General features: G+C 44.1%; 1 protein-coding gene across 1 annotated transcript in view; it reads left to right on the top strand.

Annotated features, from left to right (window-relative positions):
- The window catches only part of LOC138467361 (exportin-5-like), a 419,600-nt gene that overhangs the window by 152,253 nt on the left and 239,667 nt on the right, over positions 1-27,680 (top strand). Inside the window, exons 13-15 of the mRNA XM_069607325.1 lie at positions 893-1,015; positions 4,212-4,327; positions 17,458-17,613. Of these exons, the coding sequence (XP_069463426.1) occupies positions 893-1,015; positions 4,212-4,327; positions 17,458-17,613 (395 nt within the window). The remainder of the gene's footprint in view (positions 1-892; positions 1,016-4,211; positions 4,328-17,457; positions 17,614-27,680) is intronic.

The raw sequence follows: 27,680 nt of genomic DNA on the forward strand, positions 1-27,680 counted from the left end.
TGTGTATATATAAATAAATATTTATACTATAACTTTAAGAGTGTTTACTTGGATACCTGTATATTTACTGGTTTCATTGCACAACTCTACAGCTCACATTACCCCTCTTAAAATGAGCCTGGCTGCTCAGTCACACTACCAACTTGTGTAGTACAGGCCTATATTAAAAGGTTGGTTACCCAACACCAAGAGATAAGTCATGTAAAGTCCCCCACCAGTTGGACCCTACAAATTCTTATCTAACAATCATTACTTGGTGTTGCTTCTGACTGTGCAAACTACTGCATGACTGTTTCTAAGTTAGTGTTGCTGTTCCACCAGTAGAACCCCTAACCGTGCATGTGTACAATAGTAATGTGATAATGCTTACCTGATGTTTTCATTGATTAAAATTTATATTAAAGGCCACCTAACTAATTGTAAGTTTGTATACTTCTCTGTCTAGCTGGAATTATTGTAGTGCTCTGTCTATGCCACATAGTAGCCATAGACCACTCGCGCCCCACTCCTGAGTCTAATTCTAACAGCTCTGCTACACTAACTTAAAGCGGCTTAGCTAGACATCAGTGTCTTTCCTGTTCAGCATAATAGGATGGCCTCTCAGAATCCACCCACAGGATGGATTCTGAAAATCCACCTTAACAATATCCCCTGGAAGTGTCCACTTAAGGAAAACCATCACTACTTTTAGCAGGTTGATCTCTCTAAGCCCTCACCCGAGGACCTTTGCAAATTCTCCCGACATCTCTGGACAAGTGGTGGTCATGAGCGATTGGTGAGTGTAACGGGACTTAAAGAAGGGCTGATTGTGATCTGGGTTTAAGGTGGAATGCAAATTGTTGTGTTGTCTCTGTGCTTGGAACATTAAATAATGTGCTGTTTGTTCCTTCAGATATCCATGAGGAACAGAGAGAGATTATCAAGCTGGCTTGCAAGGTTGAACCACTGACTTGTTTCAAAATGGCCAGTTTATGTTTGAAATACCAACTGTACCCGGCAGCTGGAGCCGCAAAAGGTGAGTTTTAGTCTTGGTGCGTAACTGCAAGAAAGGGTTTAGAAGTCTGTTGTGGTTCCAGTAGGCTCTGTTCTTTCAGAGTGAAGGCTTTCAGAATTGCTGCACGTTGAACATGAGAATACCGTTAACCCTTTAGATCCTAGCAATTTTCTATTTTTGCAGCACTGCCTTGTTTTCCATCTTAGACACCTTTTGCAAAATGAACAGTACAATGGAGTACATGAATGTTTATGATTGTAGTCTTACAAGGGCTGTGTTCTTTTAAGGGATACTGAATTCCTTTGTCTGCCTACACCCACCAGGGAACAAGTTAATGTTAGTGCAGGTACAGAATGTTCGTTACCTGCTTAGACATTTATCGACATCCTCCTAAATCGGCTGTTTTCTATTTAGTCTCCTTTATCATTGTTTTCTCTGTTCTGGTTTTGTCTCAATTTTTTTTTAGTACATTCATGGTCTATGAACTGACAGCTTGTAGCCTGGTATGGTAATATGTATGCTATTTGTACAGCACTTGTCTTCTGAGAGAATTGGTACAAAGATAGGTTTTTTGATGCGTTGGAGCTGTTGTCAATTACCACCCCGAGAATTGGGGTTGGCTGTAAACGGTTACATGTAATTATAACTAATGAAATAACTACTAATGAAAATCTAATGAATACAAAGTAACTAATTCATTTTTCGTCCTTTTTGGGGGGAATTCCCCCCAAAACTCCCCTTTTTAAAAATACTCCCCCCCCCCCCCACACCCCCCACCGCCAAAACCACTATTCCCTCTCACAACCCCATTTTTTTTTCGAAATTAGTTCATTTAGAATTCGATTTTTCATTCGTTATTTTTTCATTAGTTGTTTTGGATTCGATATAATCACTGCCTACCGATGTAAACTGAAGTAAAGGATGCTGTGTTATTGGTGCACACTAAAGGTAAACTCCAATTCACTTAAAACAGACTGTAGATTTCTCTTGTTAATCTTATTTTATATTTAAAAAATAGTCCATAGGCGCCTCTCTGCAAGAACGAACACAGCTAAATTACCTGTTCTTTGGGAAGGTACCCACTCGAGAGTCCGCAGCCACACTTTAGCTCACTGTACCTTTCACAAAAGGGAAATATCTATTTGCACATCAGTCTTTGTCCCGCCCACATGGGCAGTACAGCACCGAAATGCTATGGCAATTCTCTTCCGAACAAGAGTACCAACAGCAATCCCATACTTGTGTTTCAGCCTTGTTGGGCCTCTTAAGTGAGGTGGAGCTGTGCCTCTCTGAGCACAGTGAGCAAGGGGTCCACGTCTGGATGACCCTAGGAAACATAAGGTGCCTAAGTCCCTTAAACAATCATAAAATGGTCCATAGGCGCCCCTCTGCGAGAACAAAAAAGTTTGTATGCAGTACTGTTAGGAATAATTCTCATAAATGCACCAATTCCTCCCACCTTAGATCCCTCCAGCTCTTTTGCTAAACTTTCGGACTTTGAACTTTTTAAATCAATGTGTTTTCTGTGTATTTTCTTTGGTTATGGAGTTTTAGACCACTCCATAGGCATCATCTTTTCATGTGTGTCACACAGCACCCTCAGTGCAGTGACACAGGGAAACCTTTTCAGGCTTTCCCAAGGTTTAAATACCTTCTCTGGGATAAACTACTGTTTCCTAGAGTAAGTAAAGTGAAATTGACTTTACTAGTCTCTTTAAATTCCTAGTCCCAGCGCACCCTATCTTCCAATAGAGTGCTGGAGGGGTTACTTAGTATCCCATGTGTCTAGATACTCATGTAGCAGTCAAATGCTCCCCTTCACTCTCGAAATGGCTGGTGGCAGTGGTTTTACAATGAACGACCATGATTTTTCCCGACCGCGAACACCGTTAACGTTAAATCACGGGAGCCATGTTTTTCAAGATGGCGTTTGAGCCCCCTTTGTCAGGCTAGTTGTCAGTCCCCTTTGTGAGCCTAGCTGTCAGTCACCCAGCAAGGTGGCTGTCCTTGCCGGAGAGTCAGCCAGCCAATCACCACAGTGCATTTGGGTCTCCTAGGAGACTAAGCACAGGGAGTTTCGGGCACCTCGCTCACTTCCTGCCTACCCCAGACACTCTGGAATCAGAGGCGGGTTTCACTCCTGAGACCTGCCAAAAGCCAAATGAACAAATAGACCAATCCTGGATTGGCGCGCAGAGAAAAACTCAAAGGACCTTTACACAAGCAAATGACAAAAAAAGAAGACTGGGGACCATTTTAACATAGGAGGCTTACCGCCATTTTGAAAAACATGTCTCCCACAATTTAACATTACTGGAGCTGCGAACAGTTCGCGGTCGGGGTAAATCATGGTAGTTAATTACAAAACCACTGCCACCAGCCATTCTGAGAGGAAAGGGTAACACATAAATGCTACATGAGTAACTAGACACAGGGGATACTAAGTAACCCCTCCAGCACACTATTGTGAGATAGGGTGTGCTAGGTCTAGAACTTTACAGGACTAAGTGAAGTCAATTTCAATCCACTGCTCTGGGAAACAGTAGTTGATCCTAGAGAAGGTGTTTAAACCCTGGAAAATCTGGAAGACTTCCATGTGGCACTGCACTGAGGGTGCCTTGTGACACAATTGTAAAAGATGCCTATGGAGTTGGTTAGACTCCACAACCAATATGAAACCGTGTATAAAATCACATTAAAATCCATGAGAGAGTGGGAAAAAGGGTCTTGCGCTCTCTAGGTTAAAACAATCAAGTCCTCAAAATCCAGCAAAGTTGCTTGGGGTCTCTAAGGTGGAGGGAATTGACACATTTTTGAGACTTCTCCCTAACATGGAGAAGGTTGGAAAAGATCAAAAATACCAAGCGATTGATATATGCATTGCCCATTAATCCACATGGATTTTTTTCTGGATGATTGTGTTCATCCTATTTAGTGATGATGCTGAGAGAGCCCAAACGTTCTGTAATTACATGAAGTTTGGTAGGTCTCACAGAAAGAACGGTCTGACTTGAATGTGATACCTATTTTCGTAACAAATTGCACCACAGAAAAGCATCTGGTTAAGCAGAGATATGCAATTTATTTTAAAGTGATGTGGATACTTTGTTTAATGTTCAAAGACACAGTGTCTATCTGAGGTTTAATTTGGGCCTGTTGGCTTCTCTGTGTTGTGCTCCTTCTCTTCTAAACTTCAAGTTTTCTTCCTTTTTCTCAGGGGAGAAATTAAAATTTCTCAACTCTGCCTCGTCGACTTCTTTGGAGCAGTGGCAATCAAAAGCTTTCTTTATTGAAATCGTCATGAGTGAGGTTTTCAAACTCCTGAGGAAAGAGGTATGTTTTCCATTCCTTAAGTAATGGGGTCTGATTTAAGGGTAATTTCCTATTGTTAGTTTAGCTGACGTGATTAATTGATCCCAACATGGTTATTTAGAGTGAAATATGTTTTAAACTATGGAAGCGTAGAATGAAGTTGATGTAAAGCAGAAGGAAACGCATGTAGCTCTGTCCTCGGCTGGGTCTTCCCCCTGGAACAGCCCCCCCTGCCTCTCTCACACTTGAGCAGGACCACCTAAGGTTCCGGAAGCAACTCAAGACCTTCCGTTTAGCTTCTGCTTTCTCTCTCTCCCCCGAATATGCTCCTGTCCACCCACTGAACCTCATGGGCACCAGGCTCCTGCATGACCAGTAGCCCATTGCACTGCCTCCGGTCCTCCGACCCACTTAGGGACTCTATCTGCAACCGTACAGTTCTTGCGTCCTGCACTTACTTGAGCCACCACCCTGGCAGCACTTAATGCTTTTTGCCACTGCACTCTTCCCATCCCCCTCCCACTTTTCCCCTTCCCTTCCCCTCGCACTATCTGAATGACACAAGGCCTAGTAATGTTGTTTGTTTTGTTCTTCCTCGGTTAACCCTTCCTGGTCTTGTCGCACCTAGAAACACTTGTGTACAGGTCCGTTTATAAATGACTTTTCTGATGCTTGTGAATCTGCTTAGAATCACATGCTGTGCATATAGTCCGACTTCTAGTGGTAACCGTGGAGTATTGCATCTTGTCTTTCGAGGATCGAAAGGGGACGTCGACATGGGTGTGCCGGTAACAGTATCCCGGACGTGTAGTGTACCCAAATTGCCTCACATGTCGCGGTCCCTCGGATTGTCTTTTTCCACCCAGCTAGCTGGTCGTCTTATGCGGAGCTCTTACAAATTGCAAAGTCTATTTCTTCCCACGAACTCCGGTTGTTATGTATATTTTGTCCCCTTTTTTGACGGCTGGTGCTCCGGTCGACCCTGTCGACCGCGTGGCCTAGCCTTCTAGCCGGCCTATACAGTAGGGAGAGTGAGGTCTGGGGGTCTTCCATTACTTTCAAGATTGTATTTCCTTCTCCCCTCTTTGCCGTCGCATTAAACCTGAGATATGGACAGTACACCATTTACATTTTGCCCTTCTTGTAAAGGCAAGTAACCCTGGAAGGACACGCACCGGAGGTGCAATAAGTGTCTCCCTCAAGAGCACCATGAGGCGTCCTGCCGGTCTTGTCTGCTCTTGCGTCCTAAGACTATCAAGGAGCTTCGAGTAAAATGGTGGGTGACCTATGCCATGATGCAGGCCGAGGATAGCTCCCCCACCACCGAGAGTGACGAGTTAAGCAACAGCTGTGGATGCCATAGACTTCATCAGAGCAATCGCGCTCCGAACTATCTGCCTCCAGCTGGGGAGGTGGGACAATAGTTCTGCTATGGGGAATGTACATCCCGGCGACAGGGACGCACCCTTTACCCATAAAGGCAAGCACACAACCCACAGTGCCGTCTCGACGGATTCGCTGGGGCGGCCGAAGGCGCCAACGGGTATGCAGAGCGCCTCGGCGGTGTTGGGCAAAGTTTGAATGCTGTACCCTCTGGGAACACTACAAGCAACTATGACTACAGGTATAGGCAACCCACGTTTTGGTATAAGCTTGTACTACACTGTTTTGGTAGTGTGTTGAGCAGCCAGGCTTATCTCAAGAGGGGAAATGTGAGCAGTAGTGGAGTTACACACAGACTCACAGTTACAGGTATTCAAATAAACTCTTACACGCAGGTTTTCTTGCATATAGAATCAATAATTTATCAGTCAGTTATAAAGCCTTCTTCAGAAGGGAGCAATAGAATAGTAACACACAAATGTACTTCAATACTGTACACTCTGAGTTTCTGGATCAGACAAGGCCCTTTTGGGATGGCCCACCGCCACAACGTACATCCACAGGTGACTTCAGTAACAAGGGTGCTGGGGACATGAATACCTTAGTGTTGGCATACAGAATACTCTAAATAGTTTGTAAAAGGCAAAGGTTATTGGAACACAAGAAATTGCAAATATTCTTAAGCAGGGAAAATACTTTCAGATTACAAGAGGAGTCATTCAATTCAATAAGCTAATCCAAAGTCAATGGGCAAAAGTCTTTGTATAGGATGCAGCACTTAGGTAAGTAAATGGAAATGTCTTTGCACAAGTTCTTAGGAGTCTTTGATAAAAAGGAGTCAAATGTAGGGCCACAAGCTGATTGGACTTGTGAGTTGCAGAAGTTACAAGCACTTCCACAGTAAGAGGCCCGTTCTCTTAGGCTAGTTTTACAGTACCTTAGTAAAGAAGAAAAAGATGCAGCTGAAGTCTTATGTTCCCGTACAGCTCTGCCGATCTCACTGTTCCTGGGCCTCAGTCGTGGGGACAAGAGGAAGGACGTCGGGCGGGGGGGGGACTCCTGCACTGTATTGTCAACATCAAAGCTGGCAACCGAAAAACTTTACTTTCAGTGGCAGTTTCACGTTTCAGCTACTTGCGGTACAGCAAATAGCCTTAAGCGCGGTTCCTGGCTGTCAAGGTGGACTTTCCTCACATCTGAGGTCCTGCACTCCACTCAGGGGGGTCAGGCTTGGTCAGTCCTGCTTCATGGGAGTCCGGAGGATCTTCCAAAAGCTTTAGGGCAGTTTACAAGCAACGCACACAATATTGGTGTCCCTCTAAGGTTTCCTGCAGCACCTGAGGAAATGCAACCAGCTCTGAGATGGGTGTCCAAGTGGCTTACCTGGGAGTTGATTAGTCCCACCAACTCAAAGGGAGAAGTCGTCCTTGTAGGGCTTCTCTGTTGATGCAAACTTGGTGATTTGGACCTGCAGCAGCGCTTCACTGGGCAAACCAATGGTCCAGGAGTTGCATGAGCCATCCTCTTCAAGCTCTTCTTCGGTTCCTTCGTCCAGTGGCCGACTCTGCCTTCCAAGCCATGAGACTCCCCTTTTATTCAGTTCTCCCATTCATTCCAGCCTAGCTGCCACTCAACGAGCAGGGTGGCTGTCCTTGCCGGACAGTCAGCCAGCCAATCGTCAGAGTGCATTTGGGTCTCCTTGGAGACTAAGCACAGGGAGTTCCGGGCACCTCCTTCACTTCCTGCCTACCCCAGACACTCTGGAGCCAGAGACGGGTTTCACGCCTGAAGCCCGGCAAAGGCGAATGAAGAAAGAGACCAAACCTGGTTTGGCGCACAGAGAAAAACTCAGACCTTTCCACAAAGAAATGGTGAAAAAAGAAGACCGGGGACCATTTTAACAAAGGAGACTCAGTGCCATTTTGAAAAACATGGCTCCCACGATTTAACGTTACTGGAGCTGCGAACAGTTCGCTGTAAATCATGGTAGTTCATGCAAAAACCACTGCCACCAGCCATTCTGAGAGGAAAGGGTAACACATAAATGCTACATGAGTAACTAGACACAGGGGATACTAAGTAACTCCTCCAGCACTCTATTGTAAGATAGGGTGTGCTGGGTCTAGAATTGTATAGGACTAGGTAAAGTCAGTTTCACTCTGGGAAACAGTAGTTGATCCCAGAGAAGATATTTAAACCTTGGGGAATCGTAAATACATACTGAAGGTGCTGTGTGACACCATTGTAAAAGATGATGCCTATGGAGTTTGTTAGACTCCATAACCAAAAAGGTAAAATTCACACAAATACATGAGTGGGGAAAAAGGCTCACACTCTCTCCAGGTTAAAAGATCAAGTCATCAAAATCCAGCAAAGTTGCTGGGGGACTCTAAAATGGAGGGAATTAGCACATTTTTGAGAATTCTCCCTAACACAGGCCTCCCAGTAAAATGAAGCAGGAGCAGACTAGGAAGGCCAGAGAGCTCACTTTGAATAACTCTCAGTGGGTTGTTACAGAAGAACCTATAACACCCAGTCCACAGGAAGAGCCAACTTCTATTTCCAGGAAGAAAGGGACAAAGGGGAAACCCAAGGTCTTTGGAAACAAGAAAGATAGCACTCCTGTGCATCAAGCCAGGACATCCCCGAGAGAACAGGCAGTCACCTGTGACTCCTCCACCAGCTGAAGCTGAGCCTGAGGTTCAACCAGAAGATGGTGAATCAGCTACTGATGACACAGAGCTGGAAGAAGACCTTCCCCCTGTTGGAGATCTGGATCCTAAAGACCATCCTGAGCTGCAGTCTTTACTGGCAGAAGGTGGCCCCTGTAGGGCAGACTTCAGCAGAGGTCAAATAGTGTCCTTCCCTTGACGGACTTCGACCACAGGCAGCTTCCCAGCTGGATGGGCAAGAGCCAGGGAAGCACAGGTTGTACTGGGAGAATGGCCTCCTCTACAGTGAACCTATTTAGTCTACCTCAGGGGACTACAGAAAACTTGTAGTGCCTCAGGAGGTGAGACGTCAGTTTCTACAGTTGGCCCATGAGATTCCTTTGGGTGGTCACTTCAGTTTTAAGAAGACAAAGGAAAGGCTTTCTCTCTATTTCTACTGGCCTAAAATGGGGTCTGATGTAGACAAATTCTGTATAAGATGCACAGAGACCAGCAGCAGGTGAGGCCATCTTGCCCCCCAACCTGGCACCTTCAACTTGAGAATAAAACCTCAAAAAGGCCCAAAAAGAAAGGGAACACGCTCCGAGCGCACCGCTTGCTTCTTCCTTGTTTCTCCGCTCCCTCCTCCCTCCTTCCCGCCCACCAGGTCTGTTATTGGTCCTCTCCCCCCATAAGTCACATTCAAGGGCAGCCCTCTGCCCGTGCAGCCCTGTGGCTAAGAGCCTGATGGCAAAGGGCAGCTCTAAAAGAACCGGCTCCAGGAAGTGTCTGCAGGAGTCCGTAGGGGAAGGCAGTGGCCAGCTGTCAACCATCAACTACAAGGACCAGTAAGGTAGGAGTGGCCTGGGTTAGGGGAGAGCTACAACTCTACCCTAGAATCCTAGCCATTTAGCAAACCAACACTAAACAGTGTGATTATTCCCCATTGCACCTCTCCCTCCCACACCCTCAAGGAAGACTTACCATACTATGTAATACGGTACCCAACAGACCTGCTGGTCCTGGACCACTCGCCCACTATACAGGTCTCCCAAACCTAGCAGGGACTCTGTTCCCAAATTGCATTGTATGGTTTCTAGATTGCACTGATAGGCCTCTCTCCCACTATACAGGTTTCACAAATTTAGCAGGGGCTCTGTCCCCAAATTGCATTGTATGATTTCTAGATTGCACTGATAGGCCTCTCTCCCACTATACAGGTCTCTCAGGGGTTCTGTCCCCAAATTGCATTGTATGATTTCTAGATTGCACTGATGGGCCTCTCTCCCACGATACAGGTCTTCCAGATTTAGCAGGGGCGCTGTCCCCAAATTGCATTGTATGAATTCTAGATTGCACTGGTGGTCCTCTCTCCCACTATACAGGTCTCTCGGGGGTTCTGTTCTCAAATTGCGTTATATGAATTCTAGACTACATTGATAGGCCTCTCTCCCACTCTACAGGTCTCCAAATCTAGCAGGGGCACTGTCCCCAAATTGCATTGTATGATTTCTAGATTGCACTGATCGGACTCTCTCCCACTATACAGGTCTTCCAAACTTAGCAGGGGCTCTTGTTCCCAAATTGCTTTGTATGAATTCTAGATTGTATTGATAGGCCTCTCTCCCAATATACAGGTCTATTAGGAGTTCTGTTCTCAAATTTCATTGTATGAATACTGGACTGCATTGGTGGGCCTCTCTCCCACTGTGCAGGTCCCTCACGTTTAGCGGGGTTCCTTTCCCAGATTGCATTGTGTAATATTCAGATTGCACTGATGGGCCTCTCTCTCTCATACAGGACTCTCGGATTTAGCAGGGTTTCTGTTCCCAGATAGCAATGTATGAACTTTGGATTGCTCTGGTGGGCCTCTCCCCCACTGTACAGGTCTCTCAGATTTAGCGGGGGCTCTGTTCTCCAATTTCATTGCATTGTATGAATTCTAGACTGAATTGATGATCCCCTCTCCCATTATATAGGTCTCTCAGGGGTTCTGTCCCCACAGTGCACTGTATGATTTTTAGGTCCCACTGATAAGCCTCTCTCCCACTACATAGGTCTCTCAGGGGTTCTGTTCTCAAATTGCATTGTGTGACCACCAATTGTTGCATTGTATGATATTCGGATTGCATTGATGGGTATCTCTCGCACAGGACTCTCGGCTCTAGCAGAGGTTCGGTGCTCAAATCGCATTGTGATGTTTGGGTTCCAGGGATGGGCCTCTCCCACTATGCGGGTATCTCAGATTTAGCAGGGGCGCTGTTCTCAAGTTGGATTGTATGACATTCAGATTGCACTGATAGGCCTCTCTCTCATACAGGTCTCTCAAATTTAGCAGGGGCTCTGTTCCCAAAGTGCATTGTATGATATTCAGAATGCATTGATAGGCCTCTCTTCCACTATACAGGTCTCTCTAATGAAGCAGGTGTTCTGCTCCAAAAATTCAAATTGCTTGCACTGTAAGGATTACAACACTACTTAAAGCTTAAAGCCCCCCCTTACCATACAGGACTATAGAACACACCTAGACTTAGTCTCAAACACAAACTTAGCCTTAACCACCTTAACACACTCCTATCGAGGACCAGACCGTGATAGCATAGTTTCAATTCCCCTCACCTTTCCGAGAGACCTGCATAGACAGCCACTGGAATTTGCACTACACCCCGACAACTGTACGCCCAGCACCCATACCCCCCTGGACAACGCTCAGAGGACACACAAACCAACCCACCTGAAGAGAAAGCACAAAAAAGCACCAAAGCCTACCAACACAAGAAGTAACTCCAGTACTCACACCACAAGACACCGCAGCAAACCACTCAACCGGCACCTCCGCACAGAGCACCAAAATGCATCGGACCGGGAAGGGACGCCGAGAAAGGGCACAAGACATGGCAGCACAGGTCACAGACGCACAAACCTAATTTACCACCATAGTGGAAAGACCACGCCCAAAACCGAAACAACCAGAGCAATCCTCCAAAGGGAAAAATCCTTATCTCACACCTTACCTTGCAACAACCCCTGAACCAGGATACCCCAAGGACACAGACAATAAGACACACAAAGGACAGCCTGAAAGAACCAGGAAAAAGATGGGAACACCCAAGAAGAGTGTGGATACACTCCGACCCCATCACCCCATAACCCCATACATCACTAGAACAGGAGGACACCCTCAACACCCACGTCATCAACCTAACTGACCAATTCAACGAAGAAGCCCCCACATATCTTCACCTAACCGGCATAAATAGAGACACATAGTTATTGAACAGCCAAGCTTTCAATGTAGCTGACCGCGTGAATGAAGATGCAGCCTTTGCTGATCCTCATCCATCACTCTACAATGAAGATGCAGCCTTCGCTGATCCTCATCCACCCCAATCAACGGTAATAAAGATACACTGCAACTAAACAACCACAAACCAAAACAAGGAACAACTAACAAGTAAAACCACACCAAAAAGATCCATTGCAACTTCATCAATGCAGGCTCAATGACCAAACATGCCACGGAAATATACGATCTGCTCTGGGACGGAGGGATCGATATCCTGTTTGTAACAGAAACATGGCTAGACGACAACTACAAGATCACCCTCAACAACTGCAAATAGAAAAACCAAAAGGGGGGGGGGACTGTTGATCATTCACAAGGAACACCTGGATGTCAAATTGGAAGACCCACTAAACATCGATAAATGCGAATCCCTAATCGTACGTCTAACAGCCCCAAAACAAACCTGAAATTCATACTACTATATACACCACCAACCTATGTTGCAACCTTCGTAGACGCTTTCACAGAAGCAATCCCCGTCGTATCATCAAACACAATCACCTGATAGTCCTCGGAGATTTCAACATCTGGTTTGAAGAAGAAACCACGACCACACACAAATCACCAACCGGCCAACAATGAACCTGGAAAAACTAGTCAAAGGAGCAACCCACTCAGCAGGGCATACAGTTGATGCAATCTTTGCAAACAAACTACTCCTCACCCCGGCACCCCCAATTCAAATACCCTGGAGCGACCATCCCATCATCCCCTTTGTAATCAAAATGACCGCCCCAACAAACAGTCAACCAGACAAAACACTGAAAATCATGAAAAGAAATTGGAGAACCATCAAAAATTCCAACTTAACTGAACTCCTGGAGTTTAGCAAACCACACCCAACATTCATGGAAGAAGAGGACCTGGACAACAAAATTAGCCCTTCTGCATTCCTGGATTACAACTACTTTAGACAACATCCCCAAAGAAAAACCCTTCACTCCTTCTCATAAACGGGCAATGGCAAAATGGTTCACCCCACTACTTGGCACCATGAAAAGGAAAAACCGAAGACTAGAAATTGACTGGAGAAAACCAAATGACAATGCGAACAAACTAAAATTCCTACAACAATACCGCAAATAGAAAAAGGAAATACAAAAAGCAGAAAGGAAACACTACGACAACCGAATCTTCGAAGCACCAAACCCAAAAAGCCCGACCGTTGGGTGCTGGACGCCCTGGCCCAGGGGCACGCCCTCAAATTTCTAAAAAAAGTGCCCCTACATTCCTCCCGTTGCCAGGCAGAAACCTGTGCAGTTCATTTAGGGACCACTGCAAAAAGTTTAAGACTACAGGTGTTAGCAGTAAACCCAATTGGTAGCAGTCTGTACCACCCAGATTTACCTGGTAGCTGTGGCTGAGCAGTCAGACTTCTCTCAAGAAGAGGTAGGCAGTATATAAGAGTATACACATTAGGTACAAAGATACAGTAGCACAAGAAAACACAGACCAGAGCTTTGGTATAAAAATATATAATTATTTAAAAACACAGTTGTAAAAATACACTGGCACTAATATGTCAAAGTTCAAACACAGTCACTAGAAATATATACTGTTCGCACCTCCCTAATTAATTATTTGACAAGTCTAAGTTAAGACACCACTTATTTGCAAAACAGAGTTAAGCGCATAACCTTAGATGGCACTCCAATAATGATTTAAAAAGGGAGAGAAAAGGCAGAAATAGGAAAACACACAATACCAACACTCTTAAAGAACCACAGCAAATCAAGAAAGGCAGGGTCTATTGTAGAGCAAAAAGTTCATAGGCCAGACCCACTCTTGGAGAGGGCAAGGCGGAATGTGCCCAAGATCACACAGTTGAAGTACACTTTAAAAGTCTTTGCAGATAGTTCAAAAAGGAGTTAGATCAGTTCAGAAAAGTTAGTTAACGGGTCCGAGGTCACCCGAGGATAGAGAGTCAAGTATTTACGGGACACCTTGAACAGTCTGTTGCAAGGGAGACCAGGTGGGACACAGTACCTGAAATGGCGAAAAAGCTCCAGCGGGGGCAGTTGTTCCTGGCAGCGGGTGCAAGTCGGTGTTTCGTCCAGAGGAAGAGGAGGTCTCGACGTCGGTATTTCGTCCAGAGGAAGAGGAGGTCTCGACGTGGAGGAAAGCTGAAGGTCGTTGCACTGCCAGGGAAGAAACCAGCCGCGGAGTTTCCCGGTTAAAAGGTACTACCCTTTTATTCGCGGTAGTGGTGAAGCGTGGCTATCCGGCCGCCGGGGTGCTTGGCATGGGTGATTCGACCACGAGACGATCCAGGAAGGCAAAAAAGGGCGAACTGGTTAACCCCAACCGCTCAAATGAAGAAGACTCTCCTGGAAGCAGATCTTCTCTGTCGTTGGGAAGTGGTGAATTCGGTTCAGCAGGGCTCCACCGGTGGTGTCGTCGTTGCAGGTTGGCTCAGCTTCTCCCTCGTCGGATTCTTTAGGTCCTGTGGTGACTTCTGAAGTCCCAGTCCCCAAAGCCCTGCTTTTATGCAGAAAACCCCCATTCACCAGTCCTAGCTGTCACTCAAGCATGTTAAGTGGTGAGCCGGGCGGCTCACCACTGGGCCAATCACACAAGAGTGCGACTTGAGTTGCCGAGGTCCAGGGTGCCTATTCCCCCCCCCCCACCCCTTACCCCACCCCTCCCACACATCCTGTAGACCCAGACAGAGTGGCACCACTTTTGGAGGCTTCTGTGCAGAAGCCCGCCAAAAAGTGGAACAAAAGGCTCGACTTGGGTTGGAGTTGGAGGCGAACACAAGCGCCATTTTAAAACAGTCCTGGCAAAAAGACCCAACCGGGGAATAAATATTAAATTAATCCAGCGGTATCTTTAACATTGCACCAAAAAAGTAGTGCTTTTAAAATGAATGGGAAAATCCCATAGGAAATATTCTGGTGTAATATTTCGCGTGGTAACCACTGCCACCAGCCAGAAACTCGACAAGGGGGGGGACTGGACAATGCACCCTTGAAAAACAGACCCAGGGGCAATCGAATTACCCCTACCAGTACTTCCACACTATGATGGTTTGTACTGGTTCTGTTCACAATTTAAGACTAGTAAAGTCAATGGTGACTTTACATGCCCTGGGAGACAGTAGTCAGTCCCAGGGTATGGAGTCTGTTTGGTGGCCACTATGACACCCCTGTGTTACTGCACTGAGGGTGCTGTGTAACACACTTAACAAAAACAGCCTCCCTGCCACTCGAAAACTTGAGGAGAACCATCTCCGGTTCTGGAAGCACCTGAAGATCTTCCTCTTTTCTTCTGCCTTCGCTCCCCCTCTCCCCTGCTGATCTGTATTCTCTTGGCAACGTGCACCTGGCCACCGTCTGTCCTCCGGGCCCAGGTACCTGCTCACCCTGCCACCCTCCTGCACTGCCTCCCAGCCACCCTTCGCACTCGGGTCTGAATCTGTACCCATACAGCCCCCCTTTTCTTCCTGCACTTAACAGACCTACCCTGTCTGCTTCCTTAAACCTAGCACTTGCTGGCTGCACTACCACTGTTTGGTGCCTTTATTATTTTTGATCTGTTTCTCCTTTGCTTCGCACTTTCCACTTCTCACCCACTTCCATGCCCTTTCCCCCCTCCTCCCCCTCTCCCATGCACTTGCACGTTGGCAATGTCGCTGGGCCTAGTAAGATCGCTGCTTTGTTCTCCCCTGTTCCGCTCCCTTGCCTTTCGCGCTCTGAAACACTTGTATACGAGCGTGATAGGAATAATATATCAATACTCTCTCTCGGTCCTGCACTCTGGCGAGGGGACTTCAGGGATTCAAATCGTGTCTCTAGAGGTCCAGCAGGAGTCCACCAATGTTTTGGATGAAATCTGCCTTTGGAAGACCATGCACTGCACTCAGCCTCGAGGTCCCCTGTTATTGATGTTTTGCAGCCCAGCAAGGTCACAGCATGTCAAGGGATGGCTCATTTTGCAGGTCTTCTTGAGACTAGTGTATTCCATAAGCCTCTGGGTAGGAGTCGTCGCATTTGGGATCCCCAGGTCGCTTGTAAGGGTTGCATCAGGCTCTGGTTACACAGCAGGTTCTCTGTGCGCTGGAAATGGTTAGAGCTGAAAATTCTTTGTCTTCCTCTTCGAATATGGTTCCAGTGGTCGACTTGTCAGAAGCTTCTAGGATCGGAGTATTGATCGGGAACTACAGCACAACTTCTGCAAATTCTCTCTGCAGTTTACAGAAAGGGGCAGTCTGGCTGTCCAGTCAGGACAGCCACCCAGTGGGAACAGGTTCCTTTCAGGCAAGGTGAAGGACAAAGGGCTGAAGTGTTTCAGACTCCTCCCTCGCTTCCTGCCTTCTCAGACACTCTGGAGCCCCGGCAGGGAATACAAAGGCTTGCCGCTGAGGACAAAACTTCATCCAACTTCTTTACCACATATAATGGCAGAAGACCTAAAAAACAACACGCCAATGAGAAATGGCAAAAAAAGGAGCCTACCGTTCTAGCAGAATGGTGTCCCTCTTGTGCATTATCGTGGCTGATTCGACAGCCTGCGAGTAATGATTAAAAGTCACAAAAGTAGTTTCACTGTCACCAGCCATTTAAATTAACTTGTAATTGTAACAATGTTACCAAGTCAGCAAGCAATGGGATACATTTTATCTCCCCAGCACCCCACATAAGGTGCAGTGTGCTGGGTCACTAAATAAAATGTAAAGGGGATGTAAATCCCACTTTACATCTTGGTAACAGTAGTTCACCCAAATATATTAAAGAGAAATTGAAATGGGAAGCCCAAAGGGGTAACCCAGCCTAAGCCCAAAAGTGATAGGGAACTAGAACTCCAATCACTCACCATGGAGAGACCTAAAAAGGTCACCTATAAAAAGAGTAAAAGACTAGGTGAAAGGAGGGGCTCATGTGGGGGGGGGGGGTAAGCTTCCCATTCACCTACAGACAAGGACAAATGATTACCAAGTCCAAGAAAAATGTTCTGGGGTTGCCACGGGTCAGGAAGATTATTCATATTTATGAAAATCTTACCTAACACCTTGCTCTCCTCTCAGCTTAAGAGCCATGTATGTCTCATCGATGAGGAATCTGTGGAAGTAAAGAATTCTTTAGAATAGCAAATTACTTACCTCTGGGAAATGGTCTTTCTGATGGATCTACCTACTACGGATTCCTCATCATGCCACTCTTGTTGAATTGCTATAGCGACCACCCTCTTGTACTGCGGCCCATCGGCAAGAGAGTGCGAGGGGAAAAGACAGAACTGAGGACATGTGGGGGGGGGGATATCAATATTTACTGGCCCAACGGCATGTCTGGCTTGGGACACTTATTGGCATTGGGTGCAGCAGGCGTGGAGTCACGCTGAGCCCCATGTTAGTCGAGACGTTTGTGAAGATCAGCTGTACCAGAGATTATCATAGTTTATGAATCCCTGGGAAGAACATCCATCAGAAATGGAATTACTGAGAAGTAAGTATTTTGTTGCTTTAACTTTGCATGGTCCTGTTGTAAGTCGAAGTCAGAAAATACATTTCAAGGTGCGTGGTAGCATGTTTGCGATGCAGACCTTGTTCTTTTCTTGTATAGGACTAGCATGGAGGGCATTGCTTCTCTTCTCTTCCAACTCAAATTTCTCCTATGCCATTACATTTGTTCTGGTTTCAGGCAGTAGACAAATGTTTGGAAGAAGTTCTGCATGAAGGGAAGTGGGTAAATACTGGATAGCCCTAAATAGACATTTTAGGAGATAAATATTACTGTATAGGAAGTAACTTTTCCTGTCTTTTCCTTTCTCAGGCAGTTCCAGTGAAGGAAACCATAGAACTGATAAAGATCGCTGTTCACTTTGAGCCCAAGCATCCTTCGATCTTGCCCTATGTTAATACAGCTGTAGCTTCACTCTTAAACGTGTTTAATGCTGAAAATGAGCCTTCTATTGAATTTCTCATTCAGGTGAGTTTTATAGTTTTATCTGTTTTTTTTCTGTTAGGATAAGAAAATGTATTGGATAACTTCAACTATTGATCGTCGGTTTAACAGTTGAACACAGCACTTAAGGTGAATTCATGATTCGGGGCGGCTACTGGTTAAGTGGTTGGGAAGATGTTTGTTTGTTTATTGAGTTTATATAGCGCTTTATACTAAAGCACTATACACTTTAGCACTTTAGCACTTTACACTAAATAATAGGTAGAGTAATGAATGAAGTATAATTTACAAACACGAAACAAACCAGTGGTACAGTATTTAGAACAATTTACTCAGGAGGGAGGGGAAGGGGGGGCCCGGGTGACCTATAAGATGCATATAATTTGTTTGAAATAAATGTCAACATGATAGGCAATCAAAGAGCACAGGTTTTACAAGATATATACATCATTTGTGGCGCGCATTTGGAAGGAACTGCCCGTAGTGGATATATGAATGCTGCACAAATAGATGTTTTAGTTTCTAGATCAATTCTCCGAATTTGGCCCATGTTAAGAGGACATTTTAATCATGAAGAATCTTCATTATTTTTCATAAAATAAATTGAAGAACTATATTGTAATCCTCGCTGCTAGAAGATTAATCACATCCATCACACATTAAGCAAACATTCTAGTAACCAGAACCCAATAAGTAGATTTATTAGGTCCCATTAACACATTGCAGTCACCTTGTTGCCTGAGAACTTTTTTAACGTGTAAATAAACATATGTTCTATTTATCCACTTATTGCCTTTCTTGCACAGCGGTTAGTGAAAATGGTTCCTGCAACAGGCCGGAACACTGCTTTAAAGATTCTGCATAAAGCAGCAAAAGAATGTGGAATGTTATCTTTCTTTTTAAGAAATCCTTTCATTGTGTGTCCGATAACTCATGCTCCCTTTTTATGGCCATACAAAACAGTCCAACCCCCAGTTCTGTTTCTCTGCCAGCATTCAGGTTGGGGACCCCGTCTTGCATCCCTTTTTGACTTATTCTTCAGCATGGGGTCTGGCATAGATACATGCTCATGAATATTCCCTGTCATCCAGTGTTGGGAGTCCTCGAGTTTGCTCTGCAAGCTACTGCTATGTTTCTTTTGTATTTTCAATGGAAGAAGGTTCTATTTTTGTTCCGAAAGAGCCTGTCTGCTCTCTTCTACATCTGCCGGCAGCAGAGATCCATTGTCTGTGAATTTCAGATCCCCAAATGGGCAAAGATTGTCAAAGTTTCCAGAAGGCCATTGGGGGCCTACTTCACACCCTCCGACCATGACGGAGGAGAAGGAAGGAAGATCCTGCTTCAAGTCCTGCACCAAGCATGGGCATCGGAATGTGTTTGTTGAAGACAAGCACCTTCAATGCCTTTACTGCCTGCAACCGGACCACAAGTAAGGAGAATGCGAGATATGCCTCGGTTTCCCCAAGAAGACGATGAAGGATAGGCACAGTAGACGGGCAGCGTGGCTGAACGCCAATTCCTCTGTCCTGTGCTCTGAGCAGGGTCATGCCTCACTCAGGACCGGCCGGTCCGAGGAGCAGTCTCCTAAGTCCTTTCAGGGTGCCTCGTCCGCAAGTCCGGGTCCACTAGGGTTGCAGCAGAAGTGGGTCCCACGGTGGACAGGGCACAATCAACCCTTTTTTCCCCACTCTCTCGTATTTTGATGTGTTTTACTCTTGTGTTCTTTGATTATGGAGTTTTAGACTACTCCATAGGCATCATCTTTGCATGTGTCACACGGCACCCTCAGTGCAGTGGCACAGGAGGTTTAAAAACCCTCCTGGGATAAACTACTGTTTCCCAGAGAAAGTAAAGTGAAATTGACTTTACTAGTCTTTTCAAATTCCTAGACCAGCACACCCTTATTACAATAGTGCTGGGGGAGTTACCTAGTATCCCCTGTGTCCAGATACAGTCAAATGCTACCCTTTCTGATCGAAATGGCTGGTGGCATTCGTTTTACAACGAAGCCCGCGTGGAGAAAAGGGCGCGCTGTTAACTGCTGTGCGGCTGGGGAACTGGAAAACTGCTTTTCTTACCTTGAGCCTTCTCGCCCTGACTGAGTATAAGCCTGTCAGTCTGAATCAGCTGACGGCAGTTTAGGCGAGCGGGACTTGGAATCAGACCGTTTTGCATCCTCACGTGACTGGTGTCATTCGTAGGCCACGCCCCTGAACAGTCCTTCATAATCACAACAGTGCGACCCTTGCAGCGTGAAGCCCGCGTGGAGAAAAGGGCACGCTGTTAACTGCTGTTTACGGCTGGAGTCGGCGGAAACAACTGGCAAGTGATCATAAGAAAAATCAAAAGTATAAAGACACATAGTTAATCTTCAAGTACTTGTTCATATATTATAAGATCCAGCCCAAAATGGAATTTCCCAAACTTTGTACAAGACTACAAGAGAAACTAGAAGAATCTGTAGCCCTGGTTAATAAAATCACAAATCGGCCAGATTTGAATGGGAAACCTATGACGACCACTAAATCCAAAAATGTGAGGATCGGATCACATAAAACTAAGGAGAGTCTCATCCAAAAACAAGAGATAAAAAACAAATTGGGCGAACACCGAACCAAGGCAATCTTGTCAACGGACTGTAACATGGCAGACCAAGATCCCAATACACCTAGAAGTCCACCAGAACTGACAAACGAGTTATCAACTGAAATTCTACCTCAAATTACTAATAGGGAGAGCAGCATGACCCCAATCCCGATACAGGCATCCACCAAATCTGTTAAAACCAGTAGCTTGATAACTCAATTACTAACTACAGGGAAAGCACATCAGGTCAATTTACCACTCGATGCTGGTACTCCAGTTTCACTGATGCCAGCTCAAAGCAAAACCACCAGCAAAAAACGACAAAAAGCAACATCTGAAGATATCACTTTTACACCATCATTGCAAGAGAGAGCCAGGATAGCCAAACAGTGGCACTCAACATACTATCCTACTGACTCCATTAATGACTACACAAAATCTTTGCCTATCCGGATAGCGCGGCTGTCGTTTGATATAACAGAGATAGATGCAATAATGGACTCCCAAGAAAAAAGATCTGAAGTGTTTAATGGAGTCATCACACGAGCCCAAATCAAACAGATTAATACTTCAACGCTGATTACACCTAAAGGAAATCAGATCCCATTAAAAACACCTCTGGAGATATCCCACAACCTTCCAAAGAATCAAAGAACAGAGGATCCTGAATCTCAATCCATAAGTATGAAAGATGAATCTTTAAGGAATTTGTCTAAATCGTCATATAGACTGCCTACTATGATGCTAGATCTGCAGAATGCCTTGGTAGTAGTTTTGTCAAATGCAATGATCCATTTCTAAAAATCCAGGAATATATGGTTGATGCAACAAAAGATCAAGCGACTCTTCTTGCTATGATCAGAACTAAACGAACCCAGCTGGAAACCTTTACAAATACAATACAAGAGAGATTGAAATTTGAAGCTGAAACATCCAGGATGTGGCAAACACGGTTAGCGAACATGGCAAGAGTAGATTGAATAGACAAACAGAATTTAATGGAAACTGTCAACAATAACAAAAAAATTGATAGATGACAAAGCGGAAAAACATCTACACACGACGTCCCAACTACAATTTCTTACTAAAGAAACACAAACTGAGGAAAAAATGGATGTCAAAGTCATGAACACTGACCAAACACAATATGAAATGCAAAAATTTCCTATTGAAGTATGTAATCTTCCAGACCTGCCAATCCCAGGCACTAACGAACCACCGATGTGCACACCTTTTGACATTTTCGACTTAGCCAAACGAGGAACTGTAGATCAAGACTCTGAACAAACCAATGCACAAAAAAGCTATTAAGAAAACGCAAACGGGTTCCCGTGCATTCCTCAGAAAAATGCAAACAGTACAAAAATCGTTAGGCGATAAGACTCGGCCAACTAAACAACGAGATGGTACTAAGAACATGGCGCAATAGGGATGGAATTCGAACTTGCCACTAATTGATATACTGAGAACGATACCTCAAAAAGCTATTCAAATCCTGCCTGAACCATTGGATGAGTTAATAGCAGAAATTAATCAGGATACAACAAATATGCAAAAGAATCCGTCGCCAACACCAGAGATATTGATAACTGACGAATCGACAGAGTAATCCAATCTCTATAAACTCACAAGATGAGGCATTAATAATCGTAGATGAATGCTATGATACAACTACGGACAGTTCAATAAATAAGCAATGCTCTGAAGACCAAATAAACAACCTCTCTCTCACATACTCTTCGGTATCGAATGAGGAAATTTGGTCATCCTCAGCAGTGCAAGATGGAGGAAGAGAAAATGAAAGATCTGTCTCCTGTGAAAGCCCACCCATTACGAGACCAAAATTTCACAATCCACTGAGCTCTACGCACGCCTACAGAATAGCATTGTTTCAAATGACGACAAGTACAGAAGCGCCAGTGATGCTCAACAGATCCAATACTCTGCGGCTATACAAAGCTATACCCCAACTGAAGTCGATTGGCTCTGACGGTATTGAAGTAATCATCTTTCCAAATAAAAATCACATGGAAGAAGCTCACATTGATTTCTATTCTGAAGAGACTATGCAACGTGTCCTAGCGCCAAATCATCAACTAGGAAAACTAGGATTTAAAACAGAAGAAATCTTTAACGAGAAGCATGGCTGAAAAAAAAATCCAAGAATATAGCGCTTTCGTACCAAAATCAAAACAAGGAAAAAAAGGATGAAACAAACACAGGTAAAAATTGGCGAGTGTCTACACGTACTCCAATATTAAGATCTGAATTTAGAAGAGTAAACCAAAGCCAAGAGAGGAGAAAAACATACTTATAACAACCAAAAGAGAGAAGTTCAGCCAAATAAAATATCCTTAACCTCATGGAACACGAAAGGACATAAACATCTTCTTGAAGATACTTCACTAACTCTTGCACAATTGGAATTAATATGCCTTCAAGAAACTTGGTTGACAGAAGAGTTCCTATGTGAGGGATATATAACTTGGATGAATCCTGCAATAACTTCGACTCTAGGTAGGCCTGCATCAGGAATTATGATTTTAATGAAAAACATTCCTACATGGTCAATAGTAGCTAGAAAGAACATCCATCCATGGGCTCAATATATCACCATTAACATGCCTAGTGATGACGACAACAAGTTGACCGTCTATGGATTCCGGTGTATATCAGTCTTTAACATCTATTGGAACCCGACAGCTATTAGCGACAACAAACTAATAGATTCGATATGTGACGAAATTGACCTTATCGCCCTCTACAACAGCGGTAGTGAATTTATCATTGTAGGAGATCTTAATATACATCTATTTAACAAAGGAGCCAAATGTAACATCCAAGAAATGTCAAGTCGAGCAAGAAAATGGATGAAAGAAATGAGAATTCACAATATCACTTTGTGAACAACCTACGAATGACAAAGGCTTACCTCACCCGACTTGGACATATGAAAACTCCACCTCAATCATTGATTAAATATTCACCTCAGCGAGTTTACAGAAATGAATATCGACTAACAATATACCACACACTGCAAGCGATCATCATCAAATATCAATCACATGGACCGCTAAGAGAACAAAAGCTCATCATTTACGTTTACCAGCACTTGGAGTGACCAATGGGCTGAATAAACTTCGAATCCAACAACATCAAGTATCTGAAATACTTGCTTCTATGGAAAAGGCGCCTCTTAAAGATCATTCAAAATTGAATTATGGATGGATGGATACTAGAAAAATATAAACATGCCAACTCAAAGCCCAAGTATACATCAAACCATATTCAGAACCATCAATACAATATAGAAATTAAACGAAACAGCAACATCAAAAAAGATTGCGACAATTGAAAAAGAAGAAAGAACCTGATTATAAAAATCAAATCAGAAAAGAAAAACAAATACTCCAATTTTTTTAAAAACGAATAAGGCAATGATGAAACAAAAGGACGCTGAATCAATTCTTGCGGCACTACAAATGAAAAACACAAGATATCTATGGTCAATGATGAACGACGTGCCAAAACAACAAACAATGCTCCAAGAAGTAGAGGCCAACATATGGGTCAAGCATTTTACAGGATTGTATAAGAACAAATCGCAGAAGTTAATCAAAGATACCGAAAAGGATGTGTCCCCGTGGAACCTTAATTGGGATGAAGATGTCATAAACGCCATCAAGGCCCTAAATCCATCCAGAGCACCAGGCCCAGATGGCCTGTCAAACACAATGCTCAAGACCGCTCCAGAAATATTGGCAAAGTTTCTTCTTTATCTGCTCCAACTCATGGAAAAGACAAAGGAGATTCCACACACCTGGACAATTGCCATTTTGACACCGATCTTCAAAGCAGGTGATCGAAAGAATCCGGGTAATTAAAGACCAATAGCCCTCCTAGATCCCCTAGGAAAGCTTTTTGCAGGTTATCTCTCAGAAAAACGTAAGCAATGCAATGGAAAACAAGGGCAGCAAGCAATGAAAAGCGAGCAAAAACACAAACCGGCTTGGTCACAAAGATTGGAACTAATGTAAACCTTTTGTTATTGAACATTCTAAAATCAGAAGCAATTGCCAGAAACCAACAAATCTATGCTCTGTTCATAGATTTAAAGATGGCGTTTGACTCCGTAAATAGGCATAAACGTTGGATCAAATTAACTTCATGGGGTTGTCCTTCCTGTATTCTAAACCCAATAAAAGAACTGTATTCAAATAGATCTGTGCGAGTGCGCTTAACAACCGATGGTATAGTCACTGAATCCATTCCCACCTGGAATGGGCTGAAGCAAGGATGCCCTCTAGCAGCATGCTTATACAACTTGTATACCAATGATTTTGAAGAAAAAATACAAAATATTAAAGTGAATCCACCCAAGATTAACAGTGAACCAATACAAACGCTAATTCATGCTGATGACATCATTCTTGATAAAACTGTGAATAGAATTACAACAAACCCTGGACAAAGCACAAGAATATATGTTGGAAAATGACTTAAAAATCAATACTTGCAAAACAAGTGTTATGAAACTTTCAACACAGAGGAGCAAAATTCAACAAGCACAAAAATTATGCTAGAAAGTCAAGAAATTAATACAACAAAGACAATAAAATATTTGGGTGCTTTGAGCAACCCCTCAAAGAACGAAAAAGAATGGAATTAATACATCGAAGGGAAGGCCAGATCCTTGGCAAGACCAGGGCACTTCTTTCACATGAAATATGGAACATACTCGGCAAAAGCAACAACCTTGTTATATAAACAAAAGATAATTCCGATATTAACCTATGCTAGTGAAACCTTCGTCAACCAGGAGGCAATCAATTGGTCTTACCTCGAAGGAATATATTGGCGGAAGACGCTAGCCCTTCCAAAATCATTTCCAATAGCTAGAATCCGATTTGAATTGGGTCTACAGTCCATTCAATCCACAGTATTATGGAAGCAGATGGACTTGTATAGAAAAATAATCTCGGATGATAAGATACATCATTGGAAATACTAAAAGAAATAAGAACAAGCCTTGCAAGTCTCAGCTCTTTCAAAATGGACTTCTGCGATTAAAAGGAAAATGCAGATGGAAGAAATCACAGACGAAATTTTGACAAAAAGACCACAGCACGCGAAGCGAAACATTAAAACTAATTATTGGATAAAAACAATAGATCTCCAAACAAGCTATAAACGCTATCTTAAATGTGGAAATGAAGCAAGAACACTCCACAAACTACCTCAATATCTAAAGCAATTTCCAGATACCAGGATTCGAGATCGATTTCTGCGGTTTCGATTCAATATACTACCAACTCGAGACTATCGATCGACAAAACAGCCAACGTATCTGTCGATTTTGTGAAGAACCGGAAGTAATAGAAACCTTATTTCATCTGATTATGATTTGCACAGCGCTGAAAGAAAAAGAACTGTACAGAGACTTCTTTAAGATTTTTTAAAAAAACAATGACAGAAGAAATATGGGCACACTTGCTACAAGGAAAGGACCAATGGCTCATTATTACAGTAATTCAATTTTGGGTGGAGATTACAAAAGAGACTTAATTGGCCGAAAGAATTGCAATGAACTGTATTATCATAATTGCTCTGTATGAAATTGAGAGAGAATTATAAATGAAAAGTTTGTAAAATCAAAAAAAATTTTAATAAAAAAACGAATTGTCATGATTTTTTCCGACCGCAAACACTGGTAATGGTAAGTCGTGGGAGCCATGTTTTTGAAGCTGGCGTCTGAGCCCCCTTTGTTTAAACGGGTCCCAGTCTTTTTCCCCATGTCTTTGTGGAAAGGTCTTCCTAGTATTTTGCTCTGTGTGCCAAACCAGGTGTGGTTACTTTGTTTCTAGACCCTTCCCACCCTATTTTACAATGGTGCGCTGGAGGGGTTACCTAGTATCAACTGTGTCTAGATACTCATGTAGCAGTCAAATGCTACCCTTTGCTATCGAAATGGCTGGTGGCAGTGGTTTTACAACGAACTGTTAGGCAGAATTGCAGGCAGTACCCTCTGGGAACACCACACACAATTAGGACTACAGGTGTAAGCAAAAACCCAACCTTTGGTATAAGTCTGTCCAACACCCTTTTGGTAGCGAGCTGAGCAGCCAGGCTTATCTCAAGAGGGAATGTGAGCAGTAGAAGGTTACACAGAAGTATCAGAAACACAGTGGTTCAAGTAGACACTTAACACTCAAGGTTTCTTAGTAAAATAAATACTTAAACATTTATTTACACAGTCATTTAGAAAACTTTCACTAGTAGAAATCAACTCAATATTAACCACCAATATACTACAGTAACAAACTCTAAGTTACAAAGACAGTTTGCGCTCACCTGAAAAAGGAGCCAAAGAGCACTTCAGTATTTTGAATGGGAATAAAAAGCATAGGTTTGTACAAAGGGTTAGAAAACACTTCTTTCAGACAATGCAAAGGTTCAATGTATCGGGAGGGGCAGTTAATTTCAATAGGCCAGGCCAAAGTTAATAGTCTAGTGTTCGTGGATAGGACAGCACAGTTCTGGTTCAAATGGAGAAGGGTGTTGCACACACTTTCGTCTAAGCCACCCTTTACTGTGTTCCATAGGGTACGTCCTTCCTTTCTGCCTAAGGTAGTGTCTGAGTTTCATTTGAGCCAGTAGGTGGTACTTCCTGCTTTCTACCCTCCTCCTCATCCTGGTAAGGAAGAGGAGAGACTCCATAGATTGGACCCTAGAAGAGCTTTGAGCTTTTATATTTCTAGGATGTCTAGGGTCAGAGTGGACGACAAACTTTTTGTGGGGTACACTGGACACCGATTGGGCCAGGCTGTTACCAAACAGACCTTGTCCAGGTGGATTATCCTCACCATTACTGAATGCTACAGATTGGCTGGCATGGACCCTCATGGGGGTTTGCGGGCTCACTCCACCATGGGCGTGGCTACATCCACAGCTCTACAATGGGGAGTTCCTGATCAAAACATTTGTGATGCTGCAACGTGGTCTTCCATCCACACCTTTGTCAAGCGTTACTCCCTGGATGCTTTCCATGGTCAAGATATGGCCTTTGGTAAAGCAGTGCTTTATTCTGCCATCTGATTGGGTATATGGAAATTCTTCTCCCTCCTCCGTTCACTGATACTGCTTTGGGAGTCTGTCAAAGATGTGGAATACGTTGGAGGACACAATCCATTCGAAGAACAAGTTACTTAACAACTGGTAACGTTCTTTCAACTGGATGTTCCTCCAACGTATTCCAAATTGCCCTCCCAGCCTGCCCCTCTGCAGAATTGTCTATGCTATTGCGACTTGGGTTCCCACAAGGCTATGTGCAGTCATGGAGGCTTGGTGTGCAGTTATGGCACACGTTGTGGAGGGAAAAAACATGAATTGACGCTACATGCGCCGTGTGTCCTACTTATAAAATCCGATGACGTCACCCTCGATGGAGGCCTTCGAAGGACATTGACCTGACACCATCGGCGCAGGACTCCCTCTGCCGAACAATT

This window comes from Ambystoma mexicanum, chromosome 4q (assembly GCF_040938575.1).
Source record: "Ambystoma mexicanum isolate Mex_15411 chromosome 4q, UKY_AmexF1_1, whole genome shotgun sequence".
Taxonomy (NCBI): domain Eukaryota; kingdom Metazoa; phylum Chordata; class Amphibia; order Caudata; family Ambystomatidae; genus Ambystoma; species Ambystoma mexicanum.